Below are 16,702 nucleotides of genomic sequence, written 5' to 3' on the forward strand. Positions count from 1 at the left end.
TGTCCTCACTTTCTCACAAAATGTTATTTATAGCTGGTTTACTTAAACTAGGTTTCAGTCAAGTCCCACCCAATGCATTTACTTGCTAGCTCCCTTGATTCTCTTTGAATGTATATCAGCCCCTCCCTTCAGGTGAACTGTTCTATATAATATCCTGTCTTCTGATCTTAATTTAGTTTTTAAAAATAGAAATACATCTAAGTGGTACAAAACTGTATTGATAAATAATGTCACAATGAAATGCCCAGTGACCCAGTGCCCCTCCCCATAAGGCAGTGTTTTTAGATGTTGGGCTCATTTTGAATTTCTTTTGGGACCCCCTGGGATCCACTTTGTCCACTGATACCATTAGAAGCTCATAATACCTCGCCAAAATGGAAAATTAAGCTCAAGAAGATTTTAAGCAGATTTACAGGAGATGGAAAATTCATATTTCCAAAATGTACTTGTAAATATTTAGTTAAGTTTAAAAGGCAAGTACAGAGTATTAAGTATAATTTAATATTTGTGTAAAAAGAGTGGGAACAAAATGCATTTATTGATGCTTGTCTGTATTTTAAAGCCTCCTGAAAAGCTACTCACAGCTAACATGGTTATCTCTGAGAGGGAGTGGGAGGTAGGCTTTCAACTGTACTCTTTTTAATATTTCAAACTTTTGAGTTATGTTAGTAAAGTTAACATTCATGAAAATATATTAACTAGCTAAATATAAGGAATACAATTAAAAACAAACTTGGAGTTGCTAGCTTATGAATGATTTGTGTTTTTCCTTTAGTTCATTCATTCATCCATCAGATAGTTTTTGAGCACTGCATGGTAGGGGAAAAGTAAGTCCTGTTCACTGAGAGAAACATACAGGCTTTATGGACTTAATCTGTGAATCATGGACACAAGAGCTGCTGGAACTCCATTTGATAAATAGGCTTTTTGATGGTATTGAGAGAGGCCAGATTAGAAATTGAGCAGAAACTAGGACTTCCAGGCCTTCCTTATATGAGGAAAGCCCTCAATCCCCAGATGTTAATTCTACTTTGGGTGGAAATCTAGGCCCATTACTGATGCGGGGAAGCAGAATTTAAATAGTTACAGCCCACTGCCTGGATCTCAACCATAGCCACCCATCTCTGCTATTTGACCTTGATGTTGACCCCAGAATCTAAGGCCTTCCTTTAAAATCTGTCATCCTTCCATCTGTCCACTCCTCCCTCCACCTGACTCTCATTCCTGAAGCTCCCTTATTACTACCCCATCTTCACAGACTCCAGCCTCAGAAATCCATTCAAGTCTTGGATCTGATTCATTCTGCTTGAATTCCTTAAAATTAATGCCTCTCTGGATTTCAAAGTAAGATCCACCTCTGAATTTCCCATTTATTTGTTACCATATTACCCTATGTTAGATATTATTTAAAACCTACTCCCCAGCACCCAGTGTGCCTCTGTCTCTTGCCATGCTGACCCTTCCCTAACACATTTTTTTTTCCTTCAGGTGCTGACTTTTGCTTGCTTAGCTGACTTCGTTTCCAATACCTGCAATGGGCTTTTTCCCCTCCACTTGCACTTCTCCTCTAGGCAAGTCTAATTCTGGTTCCCAGCCATACTCCGCCTCTTGAATTTGGTTGCAGTGAAGCACATCAGATTCAAACTTAATAACACAAATGATAGGGCATCTTTCCTTGAGCCAACTCATTCCCTAAAGTCAAGAAACATCTTGAGCTTCTGACTCTTCCTTGGATCTGTTCATTAGGCTGCTCCCTAAGAGTTGCTTCAACTTTTAAACTTTTGTCTAAAGATCCTTAACCTTAACTTTGGCTGTGTGAATTAGACCTTCAAGATGATCATGCATGCTGTTTCTTAGGAAATCTCTGAGGATTTCTGGTACACAGAAGTTTACTTATTTTCAACTAACATTGTAAATTTTTTAAATATTTAGGAATTTGGGATAATGGGGTACAAGATGGAGTATGCATTTAGCTTGCCATCTTGAGCTAATCCTCAATAATGATTATATTTTCAATGTAAACTATTTACTTTTTTAAAAGCCACACACACACACACACACACACACACACACACACACGTATATATATAAAATTTTACTGGCAATCTCTGATCTTTTTACTGTATTCATAGTTTTGCCTTTTCCTATTAGCATGTAGTTGGAATAGCACAGTATGTAGCCTTTTTTGATTGGCTTATTTTACTTAACAATAGGCAATTAAAGTTTATATATATAAATATATATATATATATATATATATTTCTAGTTGTAAATGGACACAATCCCTTTATTTTATTTTTTTTAATGTGGTGCTGAGAATCGAACCCAGTGCCTCACATGTGTGAGGCAAGTGCTCTACCACTGAGCTACAACCCCAGCCCCTAAACTATTTACTTTTAATAGATAATACATTCACCAGGATTAAATTTCAGCAAAAGTGTATTGACTAAAAGTCTCTCTTTTCTCTAGTCCTCTGGTTTCCTTTATAGGAGGCAATTATTTTTAATTGATGTGTATATCTACCAGAAATATTTTATGTATATATAAGCAAACATATGCACACATACACACAAAGATGCATTCTCTCTTCCACAAAGTTTGTGTATTATACATAGATTTCACTTTATTTTATTTTTCTTAGTAATGTATCATGGAGCTCATCAGTTACCCAAACATAAAGTGATTTTTTTAAAGTCATTATTTTTTATTAACTTTTACAATTTATACAGAGTAAAAATAACTTTTTCTTATGCATTTTCATGAGTAGTTATACACAGTAGTATAACTATTACCACAATCATGATACATATAGTTCTATCATACCAGAAATTTCTTTATCTGCCCCTTTGTGGACAGTCCTCCCCTAATTCCCCTATAATAGCTGATCTAGTTTTGGTCTCCATAGTTTTATCTTTTCCAAAAGCTTCATCTTTTTAATAGTTAAAAAGTATTCTATTGATGGATAGGTTATACAATAGAATTTATTTACCTTATCTATTGCTGGGCATTTTATCATGAATTTTTTGCTTCAAAGATCATGGATGTTGAGCACATGCTCTGGTTCTAGGTTTCATGCTAAGGCACATTTTATTCATTTCTGTTCATGATATGTCTAATAATATTACAATACAAAGAAACCAGAGTTCTGAAAAGATAAATAACATGCTTAGCATCACAAAAGCTGAACCAGAATTTAAACTCAAGTCTCCCACACCCTCTGCAATCTTATTAACTGAAAAGTAGTAGCAGTCCTTGAATTTTTAATTTTAAAATAATATTTTAATGTGATTCTCTGTTTTTCTACGACTCATTTTTATAGTTTTCTTAATATACATCTAAAAACATTATTTTTCTATTTATTCCAAAATATTTCATTTTCTTGTTGCTAATGTAAATAGTATTATTTTAAATTTCATTTGTTTATTTATGATATAAGAAAGCAACTGAGGGAGCTGGGGATTACACCTGTAATCTCAGTGGCTCAGGAGGCTGAGACAGGAGGATTTTGAGTTCAAAGCTAGCCTCAGCAAGAATAAAGTGCTAATCAACTCAGTGAGACCCTGTCTCTAAATAAAATACAAAATATATTTGGGGATGTGGTTCAGTGGATGAATGCTGGTGAGTTGAATTACTGGTACCCCCCAAAAAATAGGGGGCTGGGATGTGGCTCAATTATTTATATGCTCCTGGGTCAATACTTGGTATCAGAAAAGCAAAAGCAAAACAAACAAACAAACAAAAAGCTGACAACTGACATTTGTATATTACCCTTTTATCCTGTAACCTTGCTAAAATGGATTATTAGTTCCAAAAGATTCATTGGACAATCACATTGCGTGGAAAAAAGTCAAGTTTGCTTATTTTTTCATAATCTGTTTGCCTTTTTTCCTTTATTGCATAGTTAGGACTTCTAGTATGATTTCAGATAGGGATGGTGAACTTGAACATCTTGCCTTATCCCTGATCTTACTGATGAAGTGTCTAGATTCTTATCATTAGTGTGAAATTTTCTATACTTTTTTTGGTAGATTTTATTTTATACATTTGAAGAAGTTCCCACTATTTTTAGTTTGCTGATAGTTTTTATCATGAGTGGGTGTTGGATTTGTCAAATGCTTGTTCTACATCCATTATCAAGTGATTTTTCTTTATCCTATTGAGATGATGGACTACATTATTTAATTTTTACATACTGATCCAGCTTACATACTTGGAATAACTTCCATTTCATCTGATGTACAATTCTTTTTCTAAGTTGTTGGATTTGATATGGTAACGTTTTGCTTATGAATTGTGATTTTTCTTTCTCTCTTTTTTATTGTATTGGGGGTTGAACCCAGAACCTTGCACATGCTAGGCAAGCATTCCATCACTGAGCTACGTCACCAGCCCCTATTTTATTTTATTTGCCTGGGCTGGCCTCAAATTTGTGATCCTCTTGCCTCAGCCGCCCAAGTAGCTGGGATAATAGGCATGTGCCATTCCACTGATTTCTCATCTATCTTCATGAAAGATTGGTCTGTTGTTTTTCTGTCTTGTAGTATCTCATTTTTTAAATTTTGGCATTAGAGTAGTACTGGCTGTGAGTTAGGAAGTATTCCCTCTACTTCTATTTTTTGGAAGAAGTTATAGAATATTTCCTTATTTTCTTCATGAAGTATTTGATAAAATTCACAAGCAAACCCATCTGGGCCTGATGTTCCTATTTTTGAGGATTATTAATTAGTAATTCAATTTCTTTAGTAGGTGCAGGCCTCCTGAGATTATCTATTTCTCCTGTGTGAGTTTTGGTAGATTGTATATTTTAAGGAATTGGTTCATCTTATTTAAAACTAAAACATGGGCATACAGTTGTACATAATATTCTTTTATTACCATTTTAATGCCATGGAAGTTGTATTTATAATCCCTTTATCATTTCCAATATTATTATTTATGCATCTTCTCTCTTTTTAGTTAGCCTGGCTAGAGGTTTATCAATCTTATTAATGTTTTTGAAGAACTAGCTTTGGTTTTATTGAATTTTTTCTATTAGATTTCTATTTCAATTTTACTAATTTCAGTTCTAATTTTCATTTTTTCCCACTTACTTTATACATAATTAGCTCTTCATCTTCTAATTTGGTAAAGTGTAAACTTAGGTAATTGATTTTGAACTTCTTTTCCATTTTATTCATTCCTTCAATATTATATATTTCCTTCTGAGCATGGCTTCAGCTTCATTTCACAGAATTTGATTAGGTCTATTTCCATTTCTACTTAATTTGAAAAATTTTAAACTTTTTCTTGAGAATTATTATTTGGCTTGTGTGTTATCTGGAAGTTTATTGTTTAGTATCCATGTATTTGTTGATATTCTAGCCGTCAATTTTTTTATTTATTTCTAGTTTAATTCATTTGTGGTCTAAATAGTTTATTTATTTATTTTTTAATTTATTTTTTTATTGGTTGTTCAAAACATTATAAAGCTATTGACATATCATATTTCATACATTAGATTCAAGTTGGTTATGAACTCCCAATTTTACCCCAAATACAGATTGCAGAATCACATCGGTTACACATCCACATTTTTACATAATGCCCTATTAGTAACTGTTGTATTCTGCTACCTTTCCTATCCTCTACTATCCCCCCTCCCTCCCCTCCCATCTTCTCTCTCTACCCCATCCACTGTAATTCATTTCTCTCCTTGTTTATTTTCCCATTCCCCTCACAACCTCTTATATGTAATTTTGTATAACAATGAGGGTCTCCCTCCATTACCATGCAATTTCCCTTTTCTCTCCCTTTCCATCCCACCTCATGTATCTGTTTAATGTTAATCTTTTCTTCCTGCTCTTCCTCCCTGCTCTGTTCTTAGTTGCTCTCATTATATCAAAGAAGACATTTGGTATTTGTTTTTTAGGGATTGGCTAGTGAGAGAATAGTTTATATTATTTATATTCTTTAAAAATTTTACAGGTGTGTTTTATGGCTCAGAATATAGACTGCCTTGGTGAATGTTCCCTGTGAGCTTGAGAAGAATATGTATGTTGCTACTTTTGGATGAATGCTCTATAAATGTCAATTAGGGGGCTGGGGTTGTGGCTCAGCAGTAAAGCACTTGCCTAGCATGTGCAAGGCCCTGGGTTTGATCCTCAGCACCACATAAAAATAAATAAATAAATAAAGGTATCGTGTCCAACTACAACTAAAAATTAAATGTTTAAAAAATGTGAATTATAGCCAGTTCATTGGTGGTGGTCTTAAGTTCAACAGGGGCCTTTGTACTGGATATATCTATTACTGATAGAGAACTATTAAAATCTACAATTATAATAGTGGATTAATCTAGTTATTCTTGCAGTTCTATCAGTTTTTGCTTGATATGTTTTGATGTTCAGGTGTTAGGCACATACACATTAAAGATTGCTATAACTTCTTGGAATATACACCTCTTTATAATTACATAGTGTCCTCTCTTTACCTATGTTAATTTTCCTTGCTCTAAAGTCTTCTTTGTCTGAAATTAATGCAGCTACTCCAACTTCCTTTTATGATAGGTTCCCCTGGGATATGGATTTCAAAACTGTTTCTCAGTTTGGTTTTCTTTTTTCCCCCTTAGCTGAAACAGGAAAGCTAGCAGAGGCTGGAGTATTTTCCTTTTGCAGGCTAACATTGAGTAGCACATTTCCCCCAGGTCTATCTCTTGTCAAACTCCAGTTGGCTAGGCTTCAGTAAAATAGTTTCTTTTAGGCCTTGTTAGGAACAGAATGTTCTGGATGCATTTCAAAATAGCTACTTTTCCCCTCCTCCCTGCCTGGTATGTGAGGATTTTTCTCCAATCATCAATGTGTGAACCTGGTAGGGTTCCTAACGGTAAAACTCATAAAAGTGTGAACCTCTAGAAATCTTGTCAATTACAGTTTAGATTTTCTTACCCCAACACTGGTTCCCATGGAGTTTTTTATTCTCAGCTTTCTGCTCATGTTTAAGTTGTGATTCTCCGTGTATCCACTTTTGTATCTCTTCAATTTGGGGGGAAGTGTTTTGTTCTGTGACTTCAGTTCTGACAGATCTAAAAAAAATGTTGAATTTCATTTTTTTTAAAGTTTTTTTTCTTGTTGTATGGGCAAGATTGATGACTTCAGAGTTCTTTATATGATGGACTAGAGACTGGAAGTCAGTACTGTTAAATGCATAGAAAACTGAGGCTCTGAGATGTGACATAATTTGCTCATGATCACACAGCCAGGAAGTAGGATTTGGATACAGATTTTCTGTCTCCTAGTTCCACCTACACCTACTCTGCCATATTTCCTCAGAGACGTCAGTTCAGTGTTCCTATATAGTCTCTGCTAACTCTCCCCACCCATCTCAATTTCATCTCACCACAGACTTTGATAGAACTTTCTCATAGTTTCAGAAAGGCTATTTCATCACTAGATAGTTTTGGAACTTCAGAACTGTCAGTTCAAATCCTCGTTCTATCATTTGCTATGTGATGTTTGGACAATTTAATTACCCTCTCTGCATCTTAGTTTTTCCATAAGAGAAACAAGGGTAATAACACTTTATTACAAGCTTATAGAGAGGTTTTATTGGAATACTTATATATACAACCTAATATATTGTGAATTAGATTCAACTATAAGGTGGGGGGTTGGATTAGATAATTTTAGTTATTTTTCAACGATTACATTTTGTGATTGTGATCCAAGCCTTTTCTAAAGAGAAAAGGTCTTTGATTTCTTCTGTGTCCAAAATGCAAGAACAATTGTCTTGAAGCACAGATTACCACTTGAGCATATACTCTTAAAATATTGTGAAATCTTATGCATGCAAAAATTATTTAAGAAAACCTATGTGCAGCTTAAAGAATAATTAAATGAACATTCACAAGCCCACCATCCTGATTAAGAAATAGAACATTACTAAAGGAAACTGTAGAATCCCCCTATGTTCCCCTCCCTGATTGCATTCTTTTGTCTTTTCCACTGAGGTAACTATTACTTTGAATTTTGTGTAAATCATTACCTTATTTTTCAGTTATTACCACCTAGGCACGTATTCTTAAAGAGTGTATGGTTGAATTTTGTGCATTCAGACTTTATGTTTCTGAGAATCATGTTGAGTGCATGTAGCAAAGGTTTGTTCTTTTCCAGTGCTATGTATTTATCTATTATGTGGATGTAAAACACCTGTTATACTGTTGAGAAATAATTGTGTTGTTTCCAGTTTGAAACTGACAGTGTAGCTCTGAATAATCCTGTGCCTGCCTCCTGGGGCACTTATGCAGGAACTTCTTCAGTAAATATCCACAACATTGGGGATTTATAGATAAGCATACATTTAAATGTATTAGACAAGGCCAATTGGTTTCCCTGTGTGACTGTGCCAATTTGCAATCCCACAAATAGTGTATGAGAATTAATTTTCTGTGTATCTTCATTTACACTAGATATTGACTGAGTTGGTATTGTCAGTCTTTTTAATTTTGTCAATCAGATAGATGTAAAATAGTGTCTCCTTGCTTTGATTAGCATTTCCCTGATTACTAATTAGGCTGAGAATATTTTTCATATGTTAATGACCCTTTGCTATTTTTCTCCTTTATGAAATGCTCCAATGTCACATGCCAGAGGTATTTTCCCTTAATATCTCAGATAACAACCCCTGACATTTTGTCCTCTTACTCCACATAATTTTCAAAGCACTTGCCACCACCCAATATGTTGCATATATGTTGTCTTTTTTGCCCCTCTATAATGTGAGCTCTGTGAGGAGAGGGTTCTTGTCTTACTTGATAGGCCCAATATTTAGCCCCTGAACATGCTTGCTACCCAATGGGTGCTCACTAAAGAAATGCTGAACCAAAAAGTCAAAATCACTTGCCATGATCACCTAGCTTATGGCTAGTGAAGTCAGCATTCAAAACCTGTTCTGTGGAACTCAAATCTGGTGCTCATTATTCTACTCTACAGCACCCATGCTTCTTTCTTTAGTTGTTAATGGGCATGCTCAGATTAGACTTGGAAAATGTGTGGCCCTGTCTGAAGTGAACAGGGAACAGGGTCCACCACAGAAGAGGCAAAGCGTTGCCTTGGGGAACCTGTGTTTCAGAGAAAGAAATATCCTTCTTCTCAGTGAGAAGAGGAGGCAATGGGCAGAAGATATGGAAGAAGCAGGCATTGTAGTGGTGGTGGGGGAGTCAGTGGCTGTCTCTGTGGTGTGGAATTTTAGGTGTTAGGAAGGTTCCTAGCCTCCAAATTTCTTTCCTAAATGCCTGAAGTTCTACTCTCAGTGATTCATTTATTTTTAGGGAGTTACCAGTGGATTTTACAATAGAAGTCTGACTTGAAAGAAAGTGTTTGATTATTAAGGCAGCTCTTTGTGGGGATCTGAGAAATACCTTGGGAAGAGCATCCCATAGACTAGTAGGGCTTGAGAGGGATACAGAGCACATTGATGTAATAAAGGGATGAGAATATTGCCCTTTTGTTGAGAGATGCTCTAATCCCATTGTACCCAAAATTTGGTCCCCAGATCATCTGCATCAGCATCATTTCATAACTTGTTAGAAATGTAGAATCTCAGGCTCCATTCCAGACTTACTAAATCAGAATTTGGCATTTTAGAAAGATCCTCATATTATTCATGTACACATTCAAGTGTAAGAATCTATAGTTGCTATTTGTAGTTCTTTCATTTTCATTGTTATATAATATTCTGTCATCTTGTAACAGTGGTCCCTTCACCTCCTGAATGTAGCCCTCATGTGCTCTAAGTTTTTTTTTTGTTGTTGTTGTTGTTTTAATGTGTTTTTTTCCCTCTCTTCTCCCCTCTCCCTCTCCCTAACAAGATTAGGGAGACAGTATTATCTTTTCTTCCCTGTCCCGTCCGGCAGGACACATCAACGTGGGCAGCGAACCTAGATGGGGAGGAATGAAGGGACAAGAGACACGAAAGGTGACAGCAAGACAAAAGTTCTGATCAAGCTGCAAACTTTTATTGTTCACACAGGGGTATTTATATGGTGGGGATGGGGAAGCTCTCTTATCAGCAGTTGCTGGATGTCTGCACAAGGTGAGATAACCGCAGGATGTTTCAGGAAGATAGGTTTCAGGAAGATAGGTGGCCGCAGGATGTCTCAGGTGAGATAAGTAGCTGCAGGATGCCTCCCAGGCAGGATGTCTCCCAGGGGGCTGTCAGGCTAATCTTTGAAGGAGAATTTCCTTCTAGTCCCTGACATTTCCCACTTTCTTATATAAAATATTTGACCATACCTTACCGGCCATGTTTTTAGGGGGTGATAGAGGCTCTGTTCCTCTAGGAGGCCTTAGAATATCTCCTGATCTGAGCGAGCATCTTCACTAGGAGATTTCGTGGTGGCCTTGGCATGTTTTTGGAGGAGACGGCTTTGAGGGGGGAGCATGCCAACCGCCATGCACCAGAGCGTGTCACTCAGAGGTCTTGGGTTTTGGGATCCGTGGATCCATCCTCCTGCAGTCCTTCCTGCACCCTCTGTCATTATGGCCTAACGTCCTCACTCCATGGGTGCGTCCTCCCCCAAGCGGAGGGGCCCATGGAGGAGCGAACCCTTATGGCAAGGGCAGAAGATGGTTGGTCAGAGCTGTTACTTATACTTTTATATAAGAAAGAGAGATCTGTGGGGATGTAAACTTAAGAAATAAGCCTGAAAGAAGGGTAGAACATCCTTTCAAATGTTGGCAGCGCGGTCTTCCATCTCCAAACGGTGATAGTGGACCTGTATGGGCTTAGAGGCCAAAATATTAATCTGTTCTTTAATAAATTGTGCCAGCCTGTTTATAATGCAGGGTCCTATGGACACCATTAAAAGCAAACCCAACAAAGGGCCTAATAAGGGAAGAAGGTAGGGTAAAAATCCATTAAGCCCAGTCCAGAGGGGATTTTCAAATAGTTCCCTTCTTCTCTTTTCTAGATCTTCTTGAAGCTGCTTAATTTTAGTGCGTACTATGCCTGATTTATTGGCATAAAAGCAGCATCTTTCCCCTAAGGCCAAGCAAATACCTCCCCGGTTAGCTGTCAGCAAATCTAAGCCTCGTCTGTTTTGAAGGACCACTTCTGCCAGGGAGTCTATTTGGCCCTGTAAATCTTTAATAGTTCCTGATAGAGTTTGTACATCATCTATAAGTTGTTGAGATAGGCGACGGTAAGAGTGTATAGCTGTGCCTAAGCCAGCTGTACCTGTGCCCACAGCAGCTGTTATTCCAAGGCTGGCAAGGAGTGGTAAGGCCTGTATTGCCCGCCTGTGTCTTTTGACTAAGGTGTCTAGGCTAGGAATGGGTAGAGGTTCATCTCCTGGGACAATAGTTATATCAGGGAGTAATAAGGCAAGAACACAGCCACTGGTCCAATTCGCTGGAAGCCTGGGGAAGGCTGAGTTTCCTCCACACATAAAAACTGTGCCATTGGGGGGACAAAGAGATGGGGTGGGTGAGGAATAATTTTTTACTGTTGAGCAATTTCCAAAGGAAGTAACTCCAACATCAATATCATAGGTATTATTCTGCATCACGCCTAAAAGACATGATGTAAAAGTGCCTATAGGCTGTATTTTAAAAGGAAATCCAGGTTGGCATGTATTATCATTGTCTATGATAGAATTAATAGGAACTGCCATAGGCATGATTGCCCCTGTTGTCATGCAAAGCCAGCAATCACCAGCAAGGGTGGGGTTGGAATTATTAAGCAAGGAGAAGGTAGTTTCCAAAATATCTAATGTATTGGTATCTAAATCTGGGAGCTGGGATTTAGGCAGCATTAAGGGATGATATGTGAGCTCAGGGATTTGGGGTTTCAAAAGTTTGATTATCTGAAGATGCTTGACAGCATCAGTGGGTCCTCCACCATCAGAGACCCCTGTAGGGGCCTTAATGGGCCAGCAGGAGGGTTTACCAACAGTGCCTTGGCACCCAGCTGACTGTAACTTGGTATATATGCCTTCTCCTCCCCGATCAAAGAGGAGGGGGGTATAATGAATAGTGGTCCCCTCTGCTGCATGAGTTTTAGTTAGGGTGGCTTCAAAAAATTGTTCTCCCTGCTTGTTAACACAAATTGAGGCTGACGCATAACAAGAGACATGCATCGCCTGGGTATGCATACAAGTTGCAGAACAATTTTGGAGAGCTTTACTTGTACTGGGGGGAATAATCTTTGGCTTATTAATACATACCCATTCAGGCTGATGAAATCCTCCGAGTTGATGGTCAACCTCAGCACGGAGGTAAGCCACCTTAGTCAAGCAGTCAGCAGTCTGGGTCCAACTAGTGGGAGCCTGAGTCCAAGATCCTCCCCTGCATTCGCAGGGGGGGCCAAAAAGGTACTCCCTGATGTTGGAAGGTGGAGGGCTAAGGCCTCCGTATACAAACCTGTTCAGCAGAAGTGCCTTAAGCAGGATCCTCACACAGATTGTTGGCTGCATCTGAAAAAGAGGAAAATTTGTCCTCAGGGGGAGGGCCTCCGTCCCTGGGTTGAGGTAAGTCATTAACCTGTTTAACCAGGCGTTCTGGTAACCATCTTGGGGCTGCTTGCTCTTGGTCCAAAACACAAGCTGAGCCTCGTCCCCAGATGAGGACAGGATCTGGGCCTTTCCATTTATTTGTAAGGGGATCACGCCACATTACAGGTGGGCGAACAGAATTGGACGAGGGATGCCAGTGTCTGTCTGCAGCCGAATGGCCTTCACTGTCTAGGGTAAGAAAATTAAGGGCAAATAATGCATGGTTAAGGCGATCCCAAAATCTCTGTATTTTAGAATATTATCCTTTAAATAGGTATCTCTTAATTGTCTTTAAAAAATATGATTAAGGTTATTTCCTGTGTAGGGAGCAGTATATAAATCTTACTGTATTTTTTATGGACAATAGATCTAGTCAGAGAACTTATATAATATCAATGAATTTTTTTTAAGTTTGTAACCTTTATTGTTTAAAATTAACATATAACTTTAATTTGGAGAACCTTAATCTTGATAAAATGTTGTGTTTGGTTTTTTTTTTTTAATTTTATGATTATCTAACAAACAAAATATGTAAAAATTAGTATCACAGTGTCTTAGAATCAATTAATTTTAGTCTCTAAGGGCAATTGTTAAAATCGGATTTAAGTTAGTAGTTCAATATACTTAAATGTTTAATCAACAATGTGAATTTATTTACCAAAATTAATCTTTGTCTTAAACAGTAAGAATTATTAGGCAATAAGGATCTTTCTTTAAAGAAATAAACTTACATTTTAATAGGTGCTTATCATGTCAAAATATGGACAAAATCTTAGCTCACATTAGTATAGTTAAACTAGGAAAAATAGCCTGAAATACCCTTAAATTAATTATAGTCAGTGTAGTATATATAAATCTCTTTTTTAATCTTTCTAACTTTTTACATCATCCGTTTAGATAACAATATAAAAATCTTTTTTACTTAGGAAAATACTTTTATCATTGAAATATGAATATAAAGACCTTGTTTTACCCAAAGATGATTTCTTTCTTTTTAGGATCCATGTGTGCTTTTTCTTTGTTGAAGCATCCTTTTCTTTTAGAAATTTTTTTTTTTTTGTTATACTTGGAACAATTTCTGAAAACCTTAGAATCTATAAACAAATTATTGTACTTTGATGAGAAATATCAATGAAAATATAGTTAAAATCCTTAGATATTTTGTAGACATAATTATAATTATCATCTTATGAGTTTGAACAGTAACTTGAAGATTGTATTTTCACTTAAAAGCAAATTTATAGTAAACACATTTATCTCAAATATCTGTAACTGAAAAGGCAGAGTATCTGATAAATGTAATACAAAACATAAATTATGGGTTTTCTGTTGAAGAAAAACAATTAGGCAAATATATATTAACTAATCAATTAGGCATGTGCTAATTATTTTATAGATTAACAAATATAGATTATCTAAATATCTTAAAAATATATATATTAAGAATAAGAACATAACTTATAATTGTATTAATTTTATGTAACCACGTGGTTTTAAAATATTTGGATCCATTTTAATTTATTTTTAACTAGGAGTGCACTCTTCTATGTGACGTCACTTAATGTAACTGAAATAAAATCCTTGTTGAGTATACATATTTATTTTTTATAGTTAGGAATGAGAATAAGGATTTTTTGGTCATCACAGGAACATTGCCGGCTTTGTTCCTGTGGCGAGCAAATGCATCCTCATAACCTCCAAAATTAAAAGTAAAATATAAAGAAGCATGTTTGATCTCTCATCAATAGAACATTATTTAGTAACACAACTATAGAGAAAAGTCAGGTTATTTAACTCAGAACTAACTTAAATTTAGGGCTGCAACATAGAAACCTGTGGAATTAAATTTTGTCTGAAAAAGATATCTTTCGTTAGCATTTACAGGTAGGCATTCTTAAAAATACAGGCTCTGAACAGCTCCGCTAGAAATCTGAAACACAGTAGTACAGATTAGTGGCTGGAAGGCGGAACTAGAAGTCCTGTCTGAGTGACTGTGGAAGAACCAATCAGAAGCCCGCGAAAGTGTGGGAGGTGGGACCAGGAAGCCCGCTCTTCTGGCCAGGCGCCCCATGGTTACCATGGTGATGCAAACAACATGGAGTCCGCTGCCCATTTTCGGGGCAAAAGTTCCCCAAGTTTTCCTAGCCGATTGCATTTTGTTTGATTTTGTCTGCATTTTCCCCCACCTGGCCAAGATCTTACTGCGGTAGCAGCTTGTTCTGTCTCTGCTGACCTGCGGTTGCAGCTCGTGTACATCCTGCACTTTTTTCTGTGGCACGTGGGTGCTCCAAAGGTTTTTTAGCAGCAAACGCCAGCATTACCATCAGATCCCAAGTTAGTCTGTGTTTGGCATTTAGGTCAAGTAATTCAAGGGTTAAAAGCACTGCTGGCCGCAGGGGTTAGGACCCCATAGCGAGCAGCAAGCAGCAGCGGCTAAAGTCTCTTGTCCCCAGCGGCTGAGTTACAGCCATTTTGATCCACAGGACAATCATGCAGTAAAAAGGTCCGTACATACTCTCTGAGCATTGACAAAAACAACAGAAAATTGAAACTTATTTCTCTCCAGGTAAACATCACATTTTCTCTCCCTTTTTCTCACTCTCCCAGCACAAACTTCTAGAACATAAAGGCCAAAAAATCTCTCTCTTTTTTTTTTTTAATTAATTAGGTTCTAGTAAGAAAAGGTGGGAACAGGCACATTTTCTGGGCCAAAGGATTCATAATAATCTTTTAAACAGTCTCCTACTCTAAGCCATCTTTTACCATCAATGGTCCCTTCAAGGGGAAACCACGGACACAATTCTCCTATGTATGAAAAGAATAATTTTAAGTCCTTTTTCTTAACACACGACCCCCCGTGTCTTGAGGGCCTCCTTGAGGCCTGACAAAAACAACTCATGTGACGAAACTGCTTGTCCCATGGTGGGTCACTCACCTTGCGTCGTCCTCTCTCTCCTCCTGGATCTGTCTCTCGGTTGTGTCTGCCGAGGCGATCGCGCGCTCCCGCTTGGCCAAGTCTTCCCGGAGGACGGCGTTCCCCCTCAGTCAAAGGCTCCAGCCCCACACTGGGCGCCAAATGTCCCGTCCGGCAGGACACATCAACGTGGGCAGCGAACCTAGATGGGGAGGAATGAAGGGACAAGAGACACGAAAGGTGACAGCAAGACAAAAGTTCTGATCAAGCTGCAAACTTTTATTGTTCACACAGGGGTATTTATATGGTGGGGATGGGGAAGCTCTCTTATCAGCAGTTGCTGGATGTCTGCACAAGGTGAGATAACCGCAGGATGTTTCAGGAAGATAGGTTTCAGGAAGATAGGTGGCCGCAGGATGTCTCAGGTGAGATAAGTAGCTGCAGGATGCCTCCCAGGCAGGATGTCTCCCAGGGGGCTGTCAGGCTAATCTTTGAAGGAGAATTTCCTTCTAGTCCCTGACACTTCCCCTAGTTAACTGCCCTTGAACACACCCTTTACAGGAAGGAGATGCCTGCTGAGGATCTGGGAAGTGAATATCTCCCAAATTAACAAGTGAATCCTAACACTTTATCAGGGTGCCCTGGGACCCCAGACTGGAATGTAACCCTTGAAAAATTCCTTTAACACCCCCCTCTTCCTCCTGATTGAGAGAGTCACAACCTTTGAGACTTTTGTGTTTCTCCTTTGCTAGCAAAGCAATAAAACTTCTTTTTTCCTTTTTCTCAAAACCGTGTCCTCATTATTAAATTTGGCATTGATTGGTATTGGAGACAGAGATCGAGCTTTTGGTTACAATTGGAACATATTACAACACACACGTGTTATTATATATGCTAGAAACTTCTAGAGAAGCAGATACTCTAGTGGGCAGGTAGTATGTTTTGGTGTCATTTTGCTTCCTCCCAGCCTTACTGAATTCTTGGAATACTCTGTGTCCCAATGTCATAACTACTGCTTCCCCTTAAACATTTTTCAAACTTGACCATGGGGTTTTCAGTTGACATTCATGGTTAAGATTATGCAAAGGCAAATAAATTTTGCCAAAGAAGAAATTACAGAGAATGTCCAATAATACAATCAGTCTTTCAAAAGTGCACCTTTTTTCATATAGTGTTGGTAAATTTTTCCCACTTGAGGAATTATCAGCATAATAACCCCTAGGGAGAAAATAAATACAGGCTTCTGATCCTACACTTGTGAT

General features: G+C 37.6%; 2 protein-coding genes across 7 annotated transcripts in view; one reads left to right on the top strand and one right to left on the bottom strand.

Annotated features, from left to right (window-relative positions):
* Positions 1-16,702, top strand: part of Arhgef9 (Cdc42 guanine nucleotide exchange factor 9) — a 542,919-nt gene that overhangs the window by 206,023 nt on the left and 320,194 nt on the right. The window lies entirely within an intron of this gene.
* Positions 9,970-15,697, bottom strand: LOC139703279 (syncytin-1-like). Its single transcript, XM_071606476.1, has 2 exons — positions 15,462-15,697; positions 9,970-12,448 (listed from the first exon to the last, which is right to left on the bottom strand). The coding sequence occupies exon 2, from the start codon at positions 12,446-12,448 to the stop codon at positions 10,703-10,705; it is 1,746 nt and encodes a 581-aa protein (XP_071462577.1). The 5' UTR covers positions 15,462-15,697; the 3' UTR covers positions 9,970-10,702.

Source organism: Marmota flaviventris, chromosome X, assembly GCF_047511675.1.
Source record: "Marmota flaviventris isolate mMarFla1 chromosome X, mMarFla1.hap1, whole genome shotgun sequence".
Taxonomy (NCBI): Eukaryota; Metazoa; Chordata; class Mammalia; order Rodentia; family Sciuridae; genus Marmota; species Marmota flaviventris.